Below are 25,476 nucleotides of genomic sequence, written 5' to 3'. Positions count from 1 at the left end.
GTTAGTAAGGCTTTCATTAATTTTTCATTTCTGTTGTCATCTTTATTGTGTTTACAAAATTATAGAAATTTACTACATTGTAGGGAGCAGATGAGTTATTTTATCACCACGATTTAGTAAACCTAAACCAATTCGACCTACTGTGGCAAAAGCGTATAATAAGCATGGGTATCATTAGACCCGCAAGGCTTGTAATTTTAAGATAATTTATGTTACTTAAAAAGCTTTATATTTCTTATTAAGATTATTACGCGTGACAGGACTCTATACATCGGCGTCAAGGAAACTTACATTTTGATATTAAAGAATCTCGCTGATGACTCATTGAATTATTCGTGGGGTGAAGTTAGTGGTTTAGATTCGTCAAAGATGAAACTTTGCGTGTGTCCTGAAAAAGGAGAAGTATTAGCTAGAGGCACTAAAAAAATTGAAATAACTATCACACCACTTTCAGAGGTTAAATATTTGTTTAATTTTTCAAAAATTTGATTTTGGGAAAATATTTGGTTTACTATTTATTTTTATAATTTCTAGGGGATCGTGCAATCGTTATTTATACCATGTTTTGTGGGAGATTCGCGGAAGATGATAATGCTGGGCATCGAATGTTTCATCGAATCACTTTATGTCATATTTTATTTTCCATTAAACGACGATACGCCATTGTTAATGAATAATTTTGTTAAAGTAAAGTGGCGGGCAGATAGTCTCAAACTTGCTTTGGATATGGCGGGAAAATCTAGACAGCACATGGTACATTTAATTAATAATTTTGAAGATCACAAATAAACATTTTTTTTAATTTATTAACCCTTTGTGCTCGGCTATCCCTTCTGAGAAGATATCGCAAATCTGGCAAACAACTTGGATGTCCACTCTAAGGAGACAAAGAGATAGATCACTGGTGATTATATAGTATAAAATTACACAAGCTCTAAATTTTTTAAAAATATGTTTCCTTGAAGTTTCACAGTACGAAAAAACAAAGAAATGAAAAATATGCTCAGACATGCCGAATACAAAGGTTTATTTTTTTAAACCTTAAGTTATTTAATCTAAAATTTCATACTTTTAAAATTTTCATTTTTAATTTTTCAATCAAACGCTTAGAATCTTTTAGATAAAAATTTCAAATTTTTAATTTTCTGCAAATTAGAAAGGCGATCCGTTATTATTGTATCCTATCCATAAAAGAACGAAAATTGTATAAATTATTTTCTGGTAATAATGATGTAAAATATTATACTAATATTTTGGAATTTTGGCGCGTAATTCAAATGGACTATCAATCTTAATGTACAACTTCGCAGAAATTATTAGACAAGTACAAAAAGCGAGAGGAACGAGAATTAATGAACACGAATCTGGATCAAGGAGAGGTTCTTAAAGATGCTTCAGCAGGTCCTTCTATGCAAGAAGTGGCAGTTGACGAATCAGGCGAACAGCCCTTCCTAAGTACTCGTACTTCAGAAATCATTCAGGTAGTGAGAAGTTTTTGCATTTTTATCAAACCATAAATATTACTATCGTAATTGTATAATATATATGTTTGACTTAATAACTATAGATGAGCAACATAACAGAAAATGACAATTATTTGGTTTCCTCTGGAAGCATTGTACCATTCCACGAAAAATTCTTACCACTGGTTACACAGCCTGTTGTAATAGAATTTCCAGGTTTATCGTTAAGAACAGGTATCTTGATTAAAATTTTGAAAGGAAATATACTCCTCTAAATGAAAAGATAAATATTTATATTTACAAAGAAACGAATAATTCGAACCTTCAGTGCAGAAGAAAACTTTTATAATAAAAAACGAGACTTCGATTCCAACTAATTATTGGCTTCGTATAAAGAACTTTTATCCCATCATGTGTTCGTGTAAATGGAAGTCGCAAGAAGATCGGATCAGGTTCATTTATAAACGAGTTTTTAGTCGGCGGAAGGAATTAATAGGTAGGATATTGTTTACTTGTAAAATTATGAAATTCTAAATATATTATTTTTGGAATAATCTCTTCTATTTACAGAAGACACATTGTGCAAAGTAAAACAACCTGGATCAGGTATGGTAGTCTATGTTGATCCCTTAAATTCAGATATTGGTCCTTTCAAAGCCATGCCTGTGGACATTTATGTTTTTGCTGATACATGGGGTTATTATGTGGATGAATTAGAAATAAATATTGCTGGTTTACCACAGTATACTATAGGGATATGTGTACAAGTTGTTGGATCACCAATATCATTGTCAATTTCTGATAGAAATGAATCTAATATACCTATTATTAGGTATATCCAACATTTTTCTATTTTAAAAAATTCAAATTCAGTATTTTAGAAAATATATTTGTAGATATGGAATGGTAGCTGTAGGTAGTCGCCTACATGGGAGAAAAATATCATTGACAAATACAAGCGCGATACCTATAATTATTGACTGGCATACATTTGTAGTCAAGCCAGTTCTAGAATCAATGCCTTTTAACGTAGCATTTAGCTTTCATACACCATTTACTGACGAATTAGCATCAAAATTGAGAAATAATAAGCAGAAGACTAATAGTGAAATACACCTAGAAAAACACTATCCATACTCAAAAGTCTTACATACATGTGATTCTAGTGAATTCAGCAACACTAGTGATATTACAACATCTAGTTACATGTAAATATTCTCAATAGCAATGTAATAGTCATCAAAAATATACAAGTACATTTTCTGAATTATCTTAGGGAATCCTCACACATGACCTCATCCTGGATGTGTAATGGTGAAATTTCCAAACAGTATACCACCAGTAGTAATAGTAGTAGTATACCACCAAATAATATAGTAGAGAAGAAAGACATTGAAATACAAATTTCGATACTTCCTTACTATGGTTTAATTGATACAAGAATATGCACGGTAAAAAAACATTTAAATCTTATTAAAATATTAAGAAAAACATATTGTACATATCAATAATAAAGAAAACATTTTGGTATCTTACAAGGTTACCCCTAGAGAAATGTTCATCCTACCCAAAAGTAATACCTCCCTAATTATTGATATACAACTTGAAAGATACAAAACTATGATGGAAACAAATGAAAGTATCGAAGGAGAATTTTTTTGCAAAATTCTTGGATTTCTACGAGTTGCTCCAAATGATATGTTTGTATAACTGACTTGTGATACAAATCAATGTAAAATATCTACAGTGAATTATATGACACTATATAATAATAATAGGTACAGAGATAACTATTATGCTAGACAGAGTGGCAATTATTTTTCTCCTGTAGAAATTGATGTTACTGCAAATATTACTAAATCTACATTGGATTTTAATATTTCTAAATTTGATAGAACGTTTATATGTTGTGCCAGTAAAGTAATACGAAGTCGAAGGAAAAGATTAGAGTATGTAAAATTACAAAATATAAAATTCTTATTCAAAGAATAGAATATTTCTTCACCTAATCTATTTTTCTTAGACTGACTAAAACATTATTTTTGTACAACACTAAAAACAAGCTAATAGAGATAACTTTAGAAACATATGAACCATTTTATATCAAATCTACATCAATTTATGGAGAAGCAGATCTATCTAAGTCTGGAATTATATGCATAAATCCAAATGGATATATTGAAGTAATTTATCTTTTCCTTTGGCAGAAATACAAATTTTGAGTAACATTCTTTTTATAGGTAAAAATTGCATGTATTGTAGAAGAGAAATTAATTCAAACTATAATGAATACAAGTTCAAATCAAGATTTCCATGATCCAAAGATCACAATGAGGGAACCATTACACATTATACATTCTGATAAACGATATCAAGTATTAATCATTTTTCTTTTTTGTTCTACTTGAATGAACATAATAAATCCTTAAATTTATGTGATTTTAGAACTTGGAATTAATTTTGCAAATATGGTTACCAGTGTTAAAATTATCATCATACACATTAGATTTTGGTCTTGTTTACATAGGTGATGCAAAGAAACTATCATTAACTATCAGAAACTTATCAAGTATAGCTATAATTGTTATCTTCTTTAGTATTTACATACATTAGCATTATTTTAACGTTATACATTAACTAAGTCTTATTGATTGATTTTCATTAGTATGCAGTGTAAATTATAGAATAAATAAAAAGTCCAAAACCAAAGAATTTATGATTGATAAAAGGCATGGAACATTGTCAAGTCAATATAACTACCAAGGCTGTTATTTCACAATCACGGTTGCTTTCCAACCAAAGTAATATAATTTAATCATAAATATTCTATCACTAACCATACTGGTCACTGTACAATAATTACAATATTTACAGAAAACCAGGGAAACTATTCGAAACATTAGAAATACTAACAGATATCCCATACAATACAGAAGAATGCCAACTTTACGGAGAAGGAACATTAGATGAAAAATATCATACTCCCGGTGTATAAAAGAATAAACAATTACAAATCTACTTAAAAATTATGATTCATTAACAAAATAAAAAACAGTTTAAGAAAGAGAGTTAAAATAAAACAGAGCGTTATTAGTAGTTACGTTAATAGTATTCTAATAAATGATAAATGCGTAAAAGAGAACATAAACATTCATATCGATAACATAATTCCGATTATTACATAAATCGGAATATATAAACTGAAAACATACTAGCACTCAAAAATTGATATTCTTGCACATAACCTACTATTTATTACTTCTGATCATTTACTTTTCATATTCACATGGCACCATGATTTAATTAGCACAAAATAAATTAAATTCTTTCATAGAGAAATAAATATATATAATGTACATACGTAATAGGTTATACTACCGTATAACTTCGTATTACATGATCTTGGATCATTGATAAGACATAATTACATTATTAGAATTGGTAATTAAGAAGAGAAAAAGGGGATTTTCGCTCTCATGAGTGTGGACCTTTCCATCAACAGTGTTAGAGCACGTCCACGTCGTCCAAAGTCGTATACACAGGTAGCAATTCCCACAGTGGAGATAAGGCTCTTAACATCATAATGTGTGCTTCATAAATCAGCCACTAGCCATAGAGCGCTACGATCTAGAAGTTATAGAAAACAGTATATATATATATTTATACACCCGCTGATATACATATATGGTATACTTAGCATAGTTACTATACACTCGCGTGTCTACATTATATTACACATAAGCAATTCAAACTCTTGACTGTGTTTTACTGTCTAGCGGACAAATCGAGAAACATTTGGCTTTCACTAATAGCATTGCCCCCACCACGTTAGTTGCCAGACTTGTGCATACGACCGTGAGCACGCTTATTCACCTATACACACTTTCGGAATTTTTGATGACTTTACCGGTGTTCTCTTACTGTATCGCCACCTAGCGTACTGTAGGTATATCACCGAAGATTTTTCCTCGGTCACGTGACCGGCTTAGCCAATCGGAGAATTTTGTGGGCCCTATACGTGGCATAAGGTATGAATCCTTTCCACGTCCGCCATTTTGACATACGGTACTTTTCGAGAGTGTTGGTTTTATGTTTTATCGTTTCCCGTGAATATAATCTTTTTTACTGAAAACGTAAGTAACGCAAGTGGCTTATACCAAGCAACGTGACATTACGGGCGAGTCTCAATAATTAGACGACGTTTCTATATAATGGAACTTTGAGCGGGGAACCTTTCGACGATTTGCGCTGGGGAGTAGGTCGAAGGTGACAGACAACCGGGTGTACGCAGTGGCTTCGCAAACCGCACAATATCTTCCGCCTTTGTCGCAATACCACGGTATTGGCGTTTTAGGTAGCCTGTTGACGATTTTAAAAAAGTGAATAAGATCACCAGTGTGAAACGCTCAAAGAGTGATCCTTAACACGGTATGCTACTCCGATAATCATAGCGATGTATTAAAATGAGAATCAATAAGCGGGCAGCGTGAGCATCTCGTGCGTGCTTCTACACATAATATTTTTTTTCTTTTTCTTTATTTCAGTTCAATTTAATTAAAGTCTATAATTTAACGTTGTTCGAAATATTCGTTGATTACTGTTAAGCGTGTTAGCCTGTAAATGTGCAGGTTAGCTTTTCGGCCTTTGTGTCAGCGTATTGGAGTACTTTACGCATGTTTCTACTCTTATCACCGCCGTCTACGTACATAATTTTTCATATTATTTTTCAGCCACGAAACGTGTCTTTTGTGTACTCGCGTACACGCGTTTCGAATTTTTTCATTATTTCGATCGATTTCGTTTTGTGAAAGTTATTTATTTCGAAACAATTTTAAGCCCGATATATATTATTGCACGTTGATCGTATGTACATTGTGTTCTTGCATATGTCGGGCATATATCTTTTCCGACTAATTTTAAAAATCAATTTCGTGATAATTATGTTTTGATAATGTCCTACTTTCATTATTACATGTTGTGGAAAATGATGCTCTTACCCATGTTAATCATTTTTTGATTAAGCATTCACATGTTTATGCACATCTTTGAATAAGATATAGATATATTTTGTATATACATATGTAAATATTGTTTAGTGTTATGAAAGAATGAAGAATAAAGAATTCATTGTGATATAATAAAATTAGATTGTTTATGTGATTTGCTTTATGTAATATGTATCAAATAAAACTTCAGTTTATTTAATCTGGTTTTTTCTCTAGTTTCTCGATCTACGATTTTTTAAAATTTTATTTTGTGTATATGATAAAATGGGACATTAATCTAGTGTTTTATTATTCTAGGTATTTACATAATCAGCATTAATCATGGGGAATATGTTTGCAACATTATTTAAAGGCCTTTTTGGCAAAAAAGAAATGAGGATTTTAATGGTAGGCCTTGATGCAGCGGGTAAAACCACGATATTATACAAATTAAAGTTAGGGGAAATTGTTACTACAATTCCCACTATAGGTAAATATGGTTCTGTTTTTATTTGTCTTTTATTTAAATATCGATATATATATATATATATATATATAAATGTCAATACATATAGGAAATGATATTATGTATCAAGTGATATAGTTTACTAAATAAATATCGTAAATTTTAGGCTTCAATGTAGAAACAGTTGAATACAAGAATATAAGTTTTACTGTATGGGACGTTGGTGGTCAGGACAAAATCAGACCTCTCTGGCGACATTACTTTCAAAATACACAAGTATGCAATTTATTAATTAAATTCTCATCTTGAAAACGATTAAATTGTATCTCTATGTGTAAAAAATTATTATCTATACAGACATAATAGTTTATTTTACATTTTACTTAAAATATGCTTTACCTCTAATAAAATTATTTTCATAGATTAAATTTATTTTCAGGGGTTAATATTCGTCGTTGACAGTAATGATAGGGAACGTATCGGTGAAGCGCGTGAAGAATTGATGAGAATGTTGGCAGAAGATGAACTTAGAGATGCGGTACTTCTTATATTTGCTAACAAACAAGTGAGTATAGTTCCTGAATTGCTAGTATGCTCAGAGTTGTATCTCTTTCATTGTGTTATATGAGAGCATAGAGTATTTTGATAGCATATAACGTTTGTTATGTAAACATTATATATTACTCATGTCAAATGCATAGACTTTATCAATGGAATTAAAAAAGAATAAATAAAACGAATAATTTATGTATTTTAGGTTGTACTTATAAACTAATTAATATTTTAGGATCTCCCAAATGCAATGAATGCAGCAGAGATTACCGACAAGTTGGGACTCCACTCTCTCCGTAATCGCAATTGGTACATTCAAGCAACGTGCGCCACAAGTGGAGACGGACTTTACGAGGGCCTCGATTGGCTCTCTAATCAGCTCAAAAATGCCAATCGCTAATTGGAACATTATTCTGTCAACATTCAGTTGCTATATTAACATCATAAAATCAGCTGCACACCTATCCCCCCCATGAAAGAATAATAATATAAACAGAGGTAACACTAAGTGCAAACCGCGAGATCTTTTTGATCTCGAAGTGGAGGGTGGAGATTGTCGAAAGTTGTCATTGTGCCAGGAAGTTTTTTGGGGGGAGGGGAGTGGGGAAATCGGCCGGAAGCACACATTCTAACGGCCACACAAGACTATTGCCTTGTGCAACTTATTATTATAATTATTATTATATTAGCATTATAGTTACACTTTTTACACAGAGATACCACGAGAAAAGTGGAAAACTTGGAAGTAATTGTATTAAAGTACCTAACTCTGAAACATACAATACACTTTGATTAATTAATAATTTGAATATCTTTGGAAAAAAAACTTAAGAACAAAAAAGTGAAGTACCCACGGTGTTGTCAGTTTGAATGCGTTGGACATACTGATTATCATAATGTAGCTGCATATTGTACATTACATTATATAAATACGATGATAAAAATGTGATCAATAGATGAGAGAATGTTGCTCTGTCCACTACATTACAAATGTCACATCGGCCCATCAGTTGACATGAAAAAATGCAGTGAGTGGTAACTGACGGTGCAATGACTTACTGTTTCTAGTTACAAAAGTTTGTTTCTATTTTTTTAAGTTTTCAGTGGTATACGTCGACAAAAGAAAAGTAAAAAAACAATACAAAACTATGCAGAATGGTTGTCTTACTGCATGTGACTATCAGCAGGTGTTGTAATTGCACCCTCCTTCACCTGCTCGCGATTAAAACTAACAGTCAGTCAACCATGTATATCTCAGTGTAAAAGAGATATCATTTATTTATTGCACCTTGATAAGGTAAATTAGAATATTGTCAACATTCCGAAATTATGCATCGATCGTGGCGGGAAATGCAGATATAAAAAATTCGAATGGGAAAAAATATGAGATGAAAAAATGTGGAGTAAAGTAAAAAAAAAGGTAAAAAAAATGATTAGGAAAGAACCTCTCGCAGCAAAGAGAGATAGGCCTCGCAATTTCTAAGCCAGCAGTGCAAACTGGCATGGCAGTCTGCCAGATGAAGCCATTTTCGCAAAGTCCTTCAATCTCCTAATGTTTTCCTGTCCTTAAAAATATATTGTTTTTACAAAATAATCTTCCCCTAATTGATCAAATCGCCTTTCCGTCATATGCGAAGATTCGTATAATTATATATGAATGTTTAAACAATTTGTGAAATATACTGTAATTGTGCTTTATGTAGTCTATATGTTATTTGCCGTTAAAATAGTTTGTTTTTGTTCTGGCTGGTTTATCGAATAGAATTGATAGAAAGTCCTCCTTTTCGGGGTGCATGCATATTGTGCAAGGAATGACAAGGATAAAGGAATTTCCGCACATATGTGGACGCTGATGACATAGAAACTATTATTATTATTTACATTGGACGAAAACAAACACATCTCTATCCTCGTCGCTTCATGCTCAGCCTTGCATGCATCCCCTTTATTCAGATGATGGTACTTCAGTTAGACAAGCACGATTACTTTTCCCTTTTAATTACTAAAGACTGCACACCGCCTATACCGCATGTTTCATTTAGCAACTTAAGTTCTCTTCCCTCTTCTTTTCTTTTTCTTGATCGACTAATTATACATTAATTATGGATAAATTACAAGTTTCCTAGACTTTTATTTTAATTTTTTTTCAAAAAAAAAATTATATTTTTTTAGTATGTAGTAGTATACTTACGTATGGCAAATTTTTTCGACCTTTAATAACGTGTGTATATTTAACGACTAAAGATAAAAGGAATTTTAATGAGGATAGGTCCATGCCTGATAACGAGTATCAGCTCCAACTCTGTCAGAACAAAAATAAAGGACGTAATATTTAAAATGTATCATACCGATTTTTTACCGATACAGACGATCGACTCATTATGCAATAAGATATGCTTTCATCATAAATCATTGTTTTTTTCAGTACGTTCATTCATCTTCATTAATACAGAAATAATGTAATTGAAAAAAAACACAAACAACCGTAGAAGAAATTATACACTAGACCGCTGCGTATTTTGTGTTTAATTCATTAATTATAAATGTATGCATAGAACTCTATAGCACTGTAAACAGATGAATGTTTCTTTGTTTTTTTACTTATTTTAGCGTGTATTAATTTGCTTGACATTCTATCACGATACGTTATTTTAGTTACCGACCAGATTAATTAAAAACCAATATTTAAAAAACTTACGTATTATATATATAAATATATATGTGTGTTATCATCGTAACAACGATAAATGGGTTAAATACTTATAAGTTGCATTCATGACATCGCTCCTATATGCATGACCTTAGTGTCATGACATTCTCGCGCGCGTAATCTTCGGTGTATGAGTAAGTACTCAATACGGTGCATTGTCATTTTTAGCTTCAAATGTACATTATGTGCACGAGTGTGAGTGAATCCGGTTTCATTAAGTCTTTGTTTGGTAAATAAACGAAAATAAAACCATTTCAACCTTGAAGGAAAATTCAATTTTCATGAATCATTTTAAAGTTCGAAATTCACTTATTTTTACTTATATATCAAGTTTCTTAGTTGAAACTCATATGATAATAAAGCATCTCACTTACAATTACAACGTTTATACGAATTTATTGAATCAGTTTTTCGCCTTCCATTGATACGTTTTAAGAACAGATAATATATGTAAGTGATATCGATATACTCAAGGAATGATCTTTAGATAGATGATATGTTCAGAATAAACAGGAGATACGTGTAATCGAATGTATATCCATATTGGTTAGAATTCACGATCTACAATGGCAATTGAATATTTTTATGAAACGTTTATATCAGCGATACAAGGTGAAAGTTAGTGGAAAGTAGATCTTCTGCAGGAAAATTTATTCAAATTTCATATAAAGATACTGAAGGAAAACAAAGCTTAAAAATCCTACATAGATTATTTTTACACGATAAAAGTATAATATAATACTATTCTTTAACTTCGTTTTAAAAGTAAATGGTGATTAATTAACATCCAGGATGTCTCTACCTTTTCCGACGATGCCAGCATATCCTACGAGTAAAAATGAAAGAAAATTATACTATAAAATTCATCATCAACATCATGATCAACCAATACCACACTTAAATCGATATGTGGCGACAATCATTCCAGTATGCCTTTTGGTTTTTATTTGATCAGAAACTACGATTAGGAAAAAAAGATGGCGTTATCGATCAAATTGGGGTCACTGATCTTAGTATCTATTATGTATGTAACTTCCTATCTTTTACGTTTATGGTAACCGTGCACTACGCTTGGAATGTAGACGTAGATATGATTTGTGAAATAGCGTGAAGCCGGTGTTCCTTTATATTTTTAGAATTATTAACAACCTGCAGAGTAACGATCACGAGTATTGAATGTCAGACGAAGCTGTTTGTGATACATACGACTCGCAGACGGCGCCAGGCTTCTCGTCGGCAATAACCAAGCGTTCGTAACTCGTCATCGCGGCCTTTCGGATCGCGCGCGCGCGCGCGCGCACTCACTTCTTCACGTATATCAACAATCACCACATATATCGTTGATCGCCGAATAACAAATAGCAAGTGAAAAGTTCGTCGATTACGGACAGCAAGGTAAGCGAAAATCCTTCGGTAAATGGTAATTGTTCACTATGTACGTACGTTCAACGCTATCGTTACAACTTCGAGGTTATCACGTGTACGTACGCGTAATGCATCAGAGATGTAGGACAGGATATGAATCTTTTTAATCAATTTCTCTTTCTTCAGTAAATTTTTCTTTACGAGCAGAAATTGAGATTCCATCGGGTATATGCTAATTTTAAATAACTAAACGTTTTTTCCACGTTACTCATAGGTTTGTGTAGAGCATGATAAAACATCATGCCATAGGTGTTAATAGAAACGTGAGCTACGACGCGCGTCGCTTGACACTTTGTGGTATTACCGCGAAACAATTCTCAAATATTTTAACATGAAATTTAAAGAGAGTATAGCACGAAACGTCTCAGTATATACAGACTACGGGGAAAGAATATGATAAATCACATTTACAATTTTTTATAGGGAAATCCCATATTATCAAAATTGTCAATATGCATATTTGGTTTTGGAGCTGAACTGTTTCTTCATTCCTTCTAGTATTAACTACTTTTGAAAGATCTTTGATCTTCAGAGGTTGTTTCGATTTTCAATTATGTAAAAATTCTTACTTCTATACTTATACTTATCATGTTTTTCTCCTATAATTTTCAAATGCTGCGGTGTTGAATTGCTCGTGTGTATTGAGTCTAAGGGGAAACGATGAAAACCAGATTTACTAGCATCGAATGTAAAAGTCTATCGGCGCGTGCGATCGTTGTTGTTGATGGCGTCTTATATTTAGATCGTGTTGAAATTTAGTCGACCTTTGAGCATAAAAACTTCGAGCGTAATGCATTTCATTGTCAAGATATGCTTGGCAAGACTTTTTCCTTGTGGCGCGCGGTTGAGACGCATTCACGATCAACGCGCCATCTTCTCCTCGCTTTCATGACGTTGCCAAAAATGTGGCTCCTGAAAACTCACGGGCCCTCTATCCACCGTACGATAAACTGTTTGAGTTTACACGGCCGTCTGTGTTTTTCCTTCGATGAGGCACCAGGTTATCAATTTCCTCGGACATTGGCAAAATATTATTCCAAGTCGTGGCTAGATTGTTGTTGCGCCGCCAGGCGAGATTCCAAAGGGGATGGTTTTTCGAGTTTTGTACTTGGTGGGAGTTTGTCAAATGAACCTTTCATCGAATAATTTTGTAGAATAAAATCTTTATGATAAATAATACATTACTTCGGTAAAAAAATATTTTTATTAGAATTGATTAATTGAATATATGATCTTAAGTATTTTAAAAAGTATTTTATTACAGATATTGGTACCAAATGTAAAGTAATAATTGTCCATTGCAAACTTCATACTTCTGAATATTTTCTCAAAGTTTATTATAATGATGCCAAAATTTCATACAGAATGTTTACTTTCTACTAGAATCCGTCCCTTTTAAGAAAAAATACAATGATATCTAATGCACCATAGACTTTCACGACGAGATCGTAATGGAGATTGCGATTACGTATGGTTGTCAAATTGCAGACAAGATTTTAGAAATTTTACTTCGCCATTATCAGCCATGGTATGTAGGAATGTACAGTAATGAACAAAAATATCGACTAACTTATCTTGTAAAATTCTATTTCAATTTGTAAAAAAGAAATATGCTACAAATGTTCTTACTAAGTATTATGATTTACTAGTCAATCAATCAATAATTAACTGTTCAAATATTTTGTTAACTTTCGTTCGTGTATGCTCGTAAGTATTTTGTAACTTTTATATGTATTCATTTTCAGATTCGGTTCAGACTTGACCAATATAATCACGAGATTCATAGTCACGTTAGTCCTAAACAAATTTCACGATATTTTGTATAGTACATTATATATGTATAAAAAGATTCTATAACTGTTGGAATACTTTCCTGAGCCACTGTACGTGTGCAGGCATAATGCCGCGAGAATGGCGCCAACATTCCCATCTGTCGACGTGTATGCACCGTAAAATGTTGGATCGCGTCGCGTTCGCGCGCCGATAATGACCACGCGTGTGGGTGGCGTGCTACATAAAGACTATAAGGCTTGTATCGGTGGTGGATAACGCGAGATCGGTGTATAATATAGGTAAATTCTAACGGCGTGCAGGAATGCCGCATAATTCAGCTATTAATTGACGCCTGATTGCCACTCATGCAAATCCGATTAATGAGGTGATCGTCAGAGAAATAAATATTTCTCTGCTGCATGTTGCCTTTGACATTTTCACGGCGTTGATCGTTCGATGAAAATCGCTCTTTCCATTGTACTTTGGTCGATCGTTAATTGTTGCCATTGAAATAGTAAACTATTTATAATCGCGCGGTTTACGAGCGAAGTATTTTCATGGAAAAAGCGGAAAAGCGCAAAAAGCAGAAATAGGTTTACGAGTTCGGTATCAATTTCGCGCGCGTCACGATCGAACTTAGGCGTAGTGATTTATCGACATGTGCTTGCCACACGTACCACGCTTAAATTCATTTTACAGTCCCGTAATTCACGTTGCTCACCCAAATTTACTGATATGGGCTATCTATTCGGACGTGCTGAATTTGGATGAGGGAATAAATTCTGCTGTTGTGCTGTGATCGTCTCTAGAAAGTGCGTTTGTATTATTGGATGACGATTATTGATATTGCTTCTTTAAAATTAAGTTCATTTGCATCATAATGGAATTATTCTAAATATTTTTGTTCATTACAATCAAGCAATGATCAATTTCATGTTGGTATGACCTAACCTCATTTTTTTACACTATCTAACAACTTCTAGCTTTTAAAAAATATATATGTAGTTAGAGGAATTTACTATCATATTTGTATTACACATATATAAGCATTCTTATTCCAGTTTATAGTTAATAACTCATCGATCAAGTATGTTTTCTCGAAACATCCCGCATTTCATTGAGGAATCTGAAAGAGTATCGGTAGTCCCTAGTCCCGTAACAAGAATCTGGAAGGCAGATGAAACACTGGATAAAGTACTTGGGGAGGAAGCTTCGCGAAATCCTTGTCGACGGTCCCTGAAATATTGCCAGTCAATTTCGATTGTGTACTTTACGACGAACTCGGCGGTCTTCCAACATTCCTTTAGTACGTGTTGGTAGAGTTACGAACCATCGATCTCGCACGTGCGCCCTGCTCTCTCACAAAGAGCCCCTACTGGATCCTTCGAGGGATAACTTTCGTTCACAAAAACTTCCGACTTTTCGTAGCGTCGACGGGCTTAATGTTCGTGCAATGTGAATAACGTTTCGATGCGCTTATAGGTATAAGTCACTCGATGTGTACGCGGAACATTTACATAAACACGTGCACAAGCAAGAGCTGAAACGTATCCGGGCTCAAAAACAGCGAGGAAGGATTGGCGCGGTAACGACCGGGCTTGTGTGGGACGAATAATACCTCGTGTGCGTACAGTCAACTGCAATAACGACGATTTTAGACGACGTTTCGCGAACTCGTAACTTACGTCCGTTTCGTTGTTGGCCAGTTCCTTTTAAAACGGGTCACTATACGCATGTTCTATTTATAAGTTCACGTGGAAATTCGGTGATGCAATTGCATCTGAAATGAATTTGCGATCGTCAATTTTATTTCGCTACTTATTAGATTAATCGCTAAAGGATTGCTCTTTTAGAGAGTTTATTTACATTCCCTTATTTGTACGTGTTAGAGGGAATCATGGAGAAGTGAGAGGTTATACTATATAAAAAAATAAGTCGAAGATGTAGAGTAGTACTATTTTATAGAAAGCTTCGTTTTCGAGTAAATCGGTATCGAAAGATCATTGCATACGCGTGGGCTTGTACGTGGCGCCACCTAGATAGACTTAGCAAACTTTGTTGTAAACTTGCATTATTTTTTGTGTTTATTATTTATTAATTAACAACCAAACAAAAATATTTTTTATCAAAGAATCCACTTTGTATATTTAAAAACTTTCTAAAGCAATTCTCCATTTATTACAATGTAATTGTAGATATTAGATAAAAATATTGATAGGTTTACATTCTTAGAATTAACTATAACTGTACTTTGTTATCAGTGATACCAACTACCCCCATTAATTTTCTTCATAGTTTACTTTCCGCGGAAACCATCGATCGTTCAGTGATTTTAGGTTAAGTCTCCCTGTAGAATTCGTTTGAACATCGTTCGATCGTTTATGTCCGAAGGATATATCGATCTAATTCTGAGAAGATCTGCGACGGAACTAGGAGTTCAAAGTGTTCTAGCGTTACTGTACGACAGACCGCGTGCGAAAATCACACGAAGCATACGCGAATACGCGAATGCATATGCGCGGCCAGAGCCGTGAACTAATAGATCCACGCGAACGTATATTTGCGGATGCAGAAGGGCGAATATTTCTGCCTTGTATACGTAGAGCTGGAGATCGCAGGTTGTTTACATAGAACGATTATGCATATGTATTAAAAACGCTTTATTTACATACGTGTATTTCATGTTTATGTACTGGAGGCATAGTGGAGAAGTCGTTGACAGTGTCTGACGTCAGAAGAGCAAGAAAGTTTTTAATTTAATGTTTTCTTATATACTTTTTTCGCATGACTGAAGTTCTCTTTCATAATGCCTGATTATAATATTTCGAAAGATAGTTAGATGCTCTTTTATTAGAAACTAGCTTGCTACTTTTTAATTTCAATTAAAATGTTAACATTATTCCTACGACCATTAGATGATACATTGAATTAGCTGGTCCCATAATGTTCATGTGGTTCTTGTACTATAAGAATAATATAATAGAATATGTTTTAGAAGAAATTACTGTTCTACTTCTTTTTTATAACTTTTATGTTATTTATTTATGTAATCGCCATCGACTTCTAAGTTCTTCTCACCAGGCGACATTAATTTTTATGTTTCATCTTAAAAAGTTACACTCTCTTATGGCCTATACATAAATAGATGTGTAGACAAGGAATTCTGATTCCATACTCTACTCTCTACACTCTCTACTCTAATCATGTTATGAGCAATTACAAGTTTTCAATCGTGATGTGAAAACATATAGAGGTATGATTAATTAATTGTTCGAGTGGAACGTTGGTGAAAGCTGGTCAATTATGACTTATGACTGCCTGATGTTTGTGATGGACTGTGAGCTTTCTTTTCCTTTCGCTGCTATATTTGTTTCATACTTGCGTTACTAACAATGTGATGGTTATGACTATAGAGAAATGCGATTTTATCATGAAAAAATAAAATATAAATAAAATAAAAATAAAAATAAAAATATATTTTAAGAAACCTCGTATTATGTGTATATGAATTAGTAAAAGAGTGCCTTAAGATTAGTTAATGTCTGCACGCCCGAGACAGCGTTCTAATTTGCCCTGGTTGCTCTCGATTTCTATCGTTTTATCGGATTAGTTTGATAAATTCTAGACACGAGGTGACAGCTCGGCTGAAAAAACGCGAGCCTAGCATGAGACGCAATAAGCTAAACAGGTAGTTGTAGTTCGCAATAGAAATTACTAGTAGAATTTGCTGCCTCGAGTATGATTAATGGTAATATCAATGATATACATGTATGACCACATAATGATAGACCCCAAGGTTAGATTAGAAAGAAAAAGGTTCGTATCATTGAAATATTTTGGGATTATCGTATTATGTAAAAAATATTGTTAATTGTAATATATCAATTTTATTGTATACAACAGGAAAATATATAGTTGAATAAAGCAATAATTATAGTTTGATCGAAATCAGATAGTTGCTCTTGAACACCCCCACTATGTGCCATACCTGCTCATTTCTCATACACACACTATACGTGTACATACTTATAAATATCTTCGAAATTTCTTTTCTCTCCCCTTCTCGAGTGATCTATTACAACGATAGATTTCTCTGCCGAGTTTAGACACTAATCCTGCAAAAAGTTAAAGAAAACTAACGGAATAAAGGAAACTCACAATTCGTGAAGGCAGACCTGTCCGGAAACTAGTTTATCAAAAACGAAATTTTAACGAACGGCCACTATATCTTACTTCCGTCGATGATTTATACGTAACGCGATCTCCCCGCAAGAAAGTTGTAGGAGGGGAGACGATGGATGCAAAGAAAAGGAAAAGAGTCGCGGCTGTCATAAATATCGCGTCTCCTTTTTCATCCCGTCGCGTTGAGCTCCTCTTAAAAACGAGCCTTAACACTATATCTCTAAATCGAACGACGCCGAGACACCCGTGACAAGTGGACATGCCACGACGCGATGCAGGGCTCGGTTTCGCGCCGGCCGTTCACGACTCCACGTAAAATTAAGATCGATTTCACGTCTAACGAGCGTCGCCCTGTGGCATGGGTGTTGCGGGACAAATAAGAAGGGCGGGGAAACAGAAAGATGAGATTGAGCCGGTTGGTCGTTCAACCGAGCCAGTTACAACGGACGGCGCCCATGATCCGGTTAGTTTGGTGAGGAACGTGAGAGTAAGTCGCCCCTGGAGCAAGAGGAAGTAAGACAAATAAATATTCACTAGCGAATGAGAAAGAGAGAAAGACGAACAAACAACAAATGAAAAAAACACTAGGAGGATACGGTGAGATTGGCTAGCGAAACAAGGAAGGAAGACAAGAGTTGTTGGAAGAGAAAGAAAGAAAAAAAAGCACAATGACGATAGTAGAGAGCTATAGCGTGAGAGAGACGGGGAATGTGTGTTTGAAAGAATCAAATGAAGCGGGAGAGTGGAAAACGTAGGAAGAGGAATAAAGGTGGCAAGATTAGTTGGGAAACGAGTAGGAAAAAGAGGGAAGATACTAGTACGTCGGATACGTGGGATGGATAATACTTCCTTGGCGCGTGTAATGTACTCGTCCGGCGGCGCCGGCGCCTGCATGCATGTTCTTTTTCTCTATCCCACGGTGAGTATTTCGCTTTTTGTTCCTCTCTCTCTCTCTCTCTCTCTCGCTCTCTCTCTCTCTCTCTCTCTCTCTCTCTCTTAGTGAGTGCAGCGTATTTATAGTGTATTATTATTGTAGTATGTTTACGCGACATGACACAGATTCCGCAGCGACGCCCCCTGGGAAGCCTATATGGTAATGCCCGGTCCAGTGTGCGCCAAAATCTTCGAGCCGCGTCTAAGAACGAGGTTATGGTTGATGTTATGACGCACGACTTTACGTAGCTCCGAGATCGTTTATTCTCGGTTTGAGAACGATAAACGAACATTATTAGCCATCGATTTTCGAACGAAAGGTTATCATTGCGACACACGGAGACGCCAGTTACGCATATTCGAGTCCTTTAATTAAGTCGTACGGAAGGGGACAAGGACAACGAACGTCGGCGCACGCGCTGCTTTCCCATCGATGTTTATGGTAATGTTGTTTGACGGTGTTACCATGATCGCAATACAATTACGGTGGACTAAATTGCGTCGTTGTTTACGTTTTCACTGTTATTACTTGATACCCGCGTGATCAAACGAGATACGAAAAAATCGTTAACCGAAAGTATGTGGGGTTACGCGAGAAGTGTACATAACCTCGTAAACATGTAAAAATTGTTCGGTGCCTAGTCGTATGTTTTGGTTAGGTTGTCGGCTTACATGGTGATGAAAGCCGTGACTCGTGTAGTTATTTAGCGCGACGGCGACAAAACCTAGTGTTTACTATCGATCAGAAGGAAGATGAGAAAAAGAAAGAAGAAACAGGGACAACGAGACACGACGTCAGGTCTGTGTTCATTTAAATTTTTCCTCTTGGGCGTCGTAATTAATTGACCTCATTGCTGACAGCGCTCAACTGTTTTTATTCCGATCGCTTATCAGTAATTAATTTGCCTGAACGTCGTAAATAAAACAACACTATCGCCGAGAGGACTTTTTTCCTATTCAAGTTCTATACTTTACATATGCATTGAACCTTTTCTTATTTTGCTTTATATGATTTGTAAACCTCGTTTCCACTAAAGCAACATCAAGGAATTTCTTGTCGCCTTTAGTTGCTATATATTCCACAATATTTTCAACAAACAGTAACTTACAGAATTATTTTATCCACACTGAAGCAACACACGGTGACTTTTTCAAAAGAACAGCTGAACTGTAACAAAAAATTACTCGACGTTACTTCAGTGGAGATGAGGCTTTTGAATGCAGACTTTCTGGATTGATTTATTGTTTATCCATATCGATTAACCATAATGTTCGATCGATTCGTTCCAAGAGCTAACCACATTTTGGATCGAGATGACTTCTCTTCGTTATATTTTTACGCGTAGATTATTTTTTTGGTAGGGAATTTTCGGAATATCCAACACGCAGATTTATCATTGCGAGTCCTTGGAAGAGATTGAAGTTTGCCTTACGGTTATTACGACCGCGAGATATCCCCGAAATACATATAAGTGATCGTGGCGCCGCCCTCGTTCCGTTGTGACTAAAGATTCGCGAGGCTGTGAATAGATCGGCCATGAACAATAATAAATCATTTTGGTCTCGAAATCGGTCGATCCTGATGAGCTGCAGGAATACATAATAAGCGACAGCTGATCCACTTGTTTGTTGTCCTATCGTCGCGTCGCGTCGCCCTGGGTTCATGACAGCGTATAAAATGAGATCGACAGGGTTAATGGTCGATTGGTTTTACGCGGGGAACGTATTTAATCGGATTCAAGCGTGTTCTCATCGTGTCGTTGTTCCGTTGTCGGATAACGTTCATCGTGTCGTCCGACAAATCAACAGGTTAGATTCTTAAATAGTAAAGGAAACGAAAAAAATTTATTTTTACATGATAAAACATTTCTTTTAATTAACACAAACTACGCAACTACAGAAAAGTAAATTGCCAATATTATTCAATAGACTGCAAATATTTATGGGAAACATGAATGTACAAAAATATATGAAATGCATATACATAATTTGCAAGAATATATTATATTAGATGCTGAAACAAATCTTCAATTACTTACTTTCAATAATAACTAATTACTTTTGATAAACATCTACAGTTTATCAATCAGTAGTTAGTTATTCAACTATTATTCATAAAATCACAGAAAAATATTTTCTATTGAACCATAGTAGACATACATTGTGATCTACTGCATAATGCATCAACTATCGTTTAAGAAACTTCCTATAGAATTAAACTTTAAGGAAAGCATAATATTTATTCAAAAGTATGCTTGTATCTTTTAAGTGGTCATTATAGACATCTATCATATGCAATGAACCATTGTCAAACCATCATTTATCCTAACCTCACTTATTAATCCACGAAGGCAATTTAACGTCTATTATTTGGTAATTACGTCACGCTAAAGCAAACAATCGGAGTTGTCGTTTCCTGTTTGTTTAAATTCACTGGTAGAGGGCCCTTTGTCCGTCTGGGGCCGGGTTCGATTTCAGAAATTTGCGTAACTGGCTTGGATCCAAGGCGCACCGACGACTTATTGCAGTGGAGCGGATGCAGCCGCTCTCGGTCAAAACAGAAACACGCAGAGCGACTGCGCCCGATCGCGGTCCCTTTGCGTCTGTATTTTCGAGAAGTGCGCGCGAATTCCACCGATAAATCATTCAGACGGCGCTGTGAGAGGAATGTCAATCGCGGCGCGGTTACCTACACGTGTTTGTGTTCTTTTCAAAACATTACTATTTAATATATTTCTGTACACGAAGAACGATATATGTACGTCTGCAGAAGGTGCATATGTGTATTTTGCAGTTTTCATTTCATTTTCGGTCTCACAGTTTAAAGAACTATTAACCAAATTACCTACCATTGCTACCATTAATGTAACATTAAAGGATTGCATTAGTCAATGATTAATTCATTTAAACATTATTCAAAGTGCTAGTTATTTGATAAGTTTGAAGTTTTAATAGTGGAAACTTTTGCATGAACTTCGATCGTTTCATGTTAATACCCAAAAGATGAGGATTCGAAATTATTTTATATTTTCTCTAGAAAATAAAAAACTTGGTAAAAGAAACATATTAATGGACACCTGGTTATATACATTAAAGTTAATACACCCTTCATTCACAGACGCGCACTCTTTAACCTTAGATCCTTGAAACTCATTTAATTTTCATTCTTATTACCAACACTCATTCATCCAGTACAAAATGCATAAGCATGTTAACGTCTGAAAAATTCCAGATTCCACGACGCATTGCGATAAAGGACCGATGATGGAACATTCACCGTCGGCATTCACCGACCATACTGTTTACCTGAATGAACGAACGTTCAGGGGAGGGGGAGGAAGTATTTTCAAGAATCGCCAGCGTGTATCGCGTTGTGGTTGGGCAGAGGTGTGCGGGCAGGTGTCTCGACCGAGGCGCCGGAAGGTCGTAAACCGTTTCGGATCACGAGGTCTCTACCGAGCCTCTCGGTACCGAGCGGCTGGACATTATTTACACCTCGTGGCGCGCTGTAAAATCGCGTATACACTCGTGTTCCCTCATGCTGTCCACGCCTGAACGCAGGTTCATTTAAATTGCATTGCAGTCGCAGGACGACCGTTTCGATTCTCTCTCTCTCTCTCTTTTCTTTCTTTTTCTCTATCAGTTTACATATAGTAGAGGTTCTTATGAAAGCTTTTTCTGGATTATGGTAATGAAATGAAATCTCAGAGCCCTCTCATAGTCTGTAGATAAGACTTAAAAGAAGGAAATGTGTTACAAATATACAATATATCAAATACAAAAAAGTTCTACTATGTATACTTCACATTAACACATTCGGTTCTACTAAAATGCTATTGTTCAACCTACATTCTTTATTGGCCAATGTTATTTTTTGTTTAAACAATAATACTTATCTCAACACAGTATCCGTTAGGTTACTTATCTTCCTTAAGGCACTCTATTAAAAATTGAAATACGTATAACCATTTAACAGCATTACTTACTGAATACTGAATCAACAAAGAACACCCATCGTAGCATTGAACGTACTAAACGTGCTTCCGCACTCGGCATCCGGATTATCTTCATTCCATAGCTACCCAAAAGTAACCATCAAAAGTTTGGTCCAGGTAAAACTACCGTCGTTTACTTTCTTACATTACCTTAGTAATGGTAACTTTATTCATCGAACCTACGGGGCCCGCAGTTCAGTTTTTCGTAGAAGCGACTATTGTCTCGGAGATTAATGGTGCTGCGCGAAACCGTTCGTCCTGCAGACGTACAGACCCGAAAGATTTCGCTCCTTTTGTACCCTTCTCTGTTCCGTTTCCTTCACGACGACTACAATCGTAGGGTGGCCGGCCTCGTTTCAATTCCCATTCAAAAAATGGCCTCCTCGAAGCTTCGTTTCGAGGGTTGAATTCTGGCTCCGGTCTCCACCCGCTCCCCTCGGCCTTTTCACGCGCGTGCCCGTTTCTCGGGGGACTTGTTAATTGTCGGACGAAATTAATCACCCGGTACCCCGGCTCGCCTTTTGTATACGGCGAGCTCGTGATTCGCTCGATTTAACGCGTTCCATTATACGGTCTCTTGGATGGAAGAGAATTGATGTGAGATGAAGATAGAAGTGGTGAAAAGGAAATTATGGCGCGTCGTGGGATCTAAATGGCGCTGGTGATGTTTTGTTGCTAGGTCTTCCTGCAGATGGTGCCTGCTACTTTGGGGTAAGTGTAAATGGATGAAATTGTTAATAGAATAGACGCGATGAAATTGTATTACTAAACTATGGATGTTTACGCATTTATGGGAAATTTAAAGATGCTAAAATGCGCAAGATGCGTACATAACGCGTAAGACTAAATATCCGAAGTGTAATAATCGTTATATAGAAGTCAATTATTATAGGTTATTTCTTTCATTCTCTTAACAAAAATATAAATCTGTGTAAACATCCGCAGTCTAGTTATTATTATTTGTTTGAAACACATTGTTATGCGTATTCATATAGGTTTAGTCCTATATAAAGGCTTGAAAATTTCTAATAAAATTTTGACAGTTTTATGAGTTTGATGAATGCAATAGAACTTCGTTTATATGGAAGTCCATTTACTTGAACGAAATTTTAGTTACGATTTCAATGTCGTTCATTTTGTCGTGCGTCAATTAAAATTTATATTTTTGAAAAGAGGTCGCGGACGAGATCGAGAAGAGAATTTTGAGAAAAAGGCGGCACTTAGACGCAGAGGAACGCGCGTCGACAGACAAATATTGCTAAACCGACGTTTATTATTGTCCGTAGACGACGTGCACGATCAATTCGCCATATCTCGGCCGCTTGATCTACGATCTGCGACAGCGATGCACGAAATCGTGTATGTTGCTGTTGGCCCGGATTCAGATAAATATTTATGGTCGATGAAATAATTTTACTAGCGCTATTTTTTCCCCTGTGAAAGATCTTTCAGATATAGTGGAATCTTCATACTACAGCTCTTATATCTAAATTGAACTACTAAATATCAATAGCAATTTATGAAATTATCTATAAGTCATCTATAACACTATGTTTTCCTATAGAATTTAGACCAAAGACAAAAATGTTTTCTAAGATATATGATCTTAAATTAAAGCATCAAACTTTAATAACAATTACTGCAACTACGCCTATATCCTATGTTTTTTTTACCAAGATTAAACAAAGATTAGGGCATAGGAGCATTTAAGCTATAGTCAGGTTTCAAATTAAAGGATTAATTAACAGTGGCAACTGATGTAATTACAGCTGGAATTATAGATAGCATCTTACATTTTCTCTACTGATTAATTAAAAGCACAGTAATCTCTAAGGTATTGTTACATCTTAGTTTAAAGCTCTAAGTAATGTAGAATTTAAACCAGAAATAAAGTATGAGAGTCTAAAAAAATTTTTTTTTTATTTATTTATTTATTTACATTTTACAATTTGTCCAGTAGGACATTTGGTAAAATATTATAGCTTAGTGGTGCAATAATATAACATGTGGATGGCTACCCACAGTGGGATACCATCTTCGAATTTGATTGATTTATTTCTTTAGTGTGGTGAGTGTTTGTATGTTAGGTTATGTCCTTTGTGAGATCTGTTGGGTGTTTCCTTTTTAGTCTTCAGTCTAAAAAATTAAATTCTAAATTAGAATCTCAAAGAAATAGAATACAGTAAGTATACCAAATACCTAGCAAATATAAAATTATATTCATTTTATTATAATTCTATTAAGTATCGAAAAAAGGTCGTGGGGTTTATTCGTTAATAATAACAACAAATCGAATTTCGTGCAGTAATTGATCAATGTAATGTATGAAATTGGTTTCAGCGGAAAGTTTAATCTTCGTAGTTGGTATACATGCTTTGCTGTTTTCAATTGTTTTGACATGTCGTTGTCGCGTGGCAGTAAACATAGATAGCTAGCAGTTAGAAATTCGTTCTTTCTTCTTTTACGTGTTTAGATTTGGATATACAGCAGCAAATGTAGCAAGATGCATTTGTAGTATACGTAGGGAAGGTGTTGTTAGCGAGAAGACAGCACAAAAATGGTTTAAACGGTTCAAAGAAGGAAATGTATCGTTAGATGACGAGCCAAGTTCACAAAGTCCATTTGTCATCGAAAATGAGAAATTGAATGAGTATATGCGTTCAAACTTACGAAACAGATGTTGAGATGCAACAGCACCTTGTCTACATACATTATAAATGCGTTTTGCTACATTTGCTGCTCTATATCCAAGCTTAAACTTGTAAAAGAGAAAAGAATTTTTTAACTTGTCACGAACCATATTTACTTCCACGTGATCAACGAAATGACGAAACAATTGAAAGCAGCAAAGCATGTATACCAACTGCTGAGATTAAACTTTCTACATGGACTAATTTTACGTATTACATTTAGCCATTATTTTTTATTATTATTAATTATAAGTAAACTGTTATCCTTAATTGGTGTTATAGGCATTTCTCTTCTCAGGAGT

General features: G+C 34.9%; 3 protein-coding genes and 2 long non-coding RNA genes across 6 annotated transcripts in view; 4 read left to right on the top strand and 1 right to left on the bottom strand.

The window, feature by feature from the left end:
- Positions 1–29: 29 nt before the first annotated feature.
- LOC117208955 lies at positions 30–5,388 on the bottom strand. The gene is made up of 3 exons (XR_004487799.1): positions 4,842–5,388; positions 560–739; positions 30–388 (listed from the first exon to the last, which is right to left on the bottom strand). It is a non-coding gene; the product is annotated as an uncharacterized LOC117208955 (long non-coding RNA).
- Positions 333–3,181, top strand: LOC117208953. Its single transcript, XM_033450509.1, has 9 exons — positions 333–456; positions 535–753; positions 1,311–1,481; positions 1,568–1,697; positions 1,792–1,959; positions 2,034–2,295; positions 2,360–2,671; positions 2,740–2,914; positions 3,003–3,181. Exons 1-9 carry the CDS (start codon positions 370–372, stop codon positions 3,171–3,173), a joined length of 1,695 nt encoding a protein of 564 aa, XP_033306400.1. The 5' UTR covers positions 333–369; the 3' UTR covers positions 3,174–3,181.
- A 61-nt stretch (positions 5,389–5,449) lies between the features above and the next one.
- Positions 5,450–9,164, top strand: LOC117208950 (ADP-ribosylation factor 1). 2 transcript variants are annotated; one of them, XM_033450507.1, is made up of 5 exons: positions 5,450–5,891; positions 6,767–6,938; positions 7,081–7,190; positions 7,354–7,479; positions 7,702–9,164. In XM_033450507.1, exons 2-5 carry the CDS (start codon positions 6,791–6,793, stop codon positions 7,864–7,866), a joined length of 549 nt encoding a protein of 182 aa, XP_033306398.1. In that variant the 5' UTR covers positions 5,450–5,891; positions 6,767–6,790; the 3' UTR covers positions 7,867–9,164. The 2 variants fall into 2 exon arrangements, with proteins under 2 accessions (XP_033306398.1, XP_033306399.1); XM_033450508.1 differs by having other exon boundaries at positions 5,463–5,596; positions 7,702–8,174.
- Positions 9,165–11,229: 2,065 nt separating this feature from the next.
- LOC117208959 lies at positions 11,230–13,730 on the top strand. Its single transcript, XR_004487804.1, has 3 exons — positions 11,230–11,571; positions 12,985–13,129; positions 13,347–13,730. It is a non-coding gene; the product is annotated as an uncharacterized LOC117208959 (long non-coding RNA).
- An 8,663-nt stretch (positions 13,731–22,393) lies between these two features.
- Positions 22,394–25,476, top strand: part of LOC117208945 (dorsal-ventral patterning protein Sog) — an 86,660-nt gene continuing 83,577 nt past the window's right edge. The window contains exon 1 of the mRNA XM_033450494.1: positions 22,394–23,195. The gene's annotated coding sequence lies outside the window, so the exon portion shown is untranslated. The remainder of the gene's footprint in view (positions 23,196–25,476) is intronic.

The sequence above is a fragment of the Bombus bifarius genome, unplaced genomic scaffold (assembly GCF_011952205.1).
Source record: "Bombus bifarius isolate JDL3187 unplaced genomic scaffold, Bbif_JDL3187 scf7180000008165, whole genome shotgun sequence".
NCBI classification, from domain to species: Eukaryota; Metazoa; Arthropoda; class Insecta; order Hymenoptera; family Apidae; genus Bombus; species Bombus bifarius.
The sequence above is the reverse complement of the archived record's forward strand: the minus strand, read 5'-3'. Positions and strand labels throughout refer to the sequence as shown.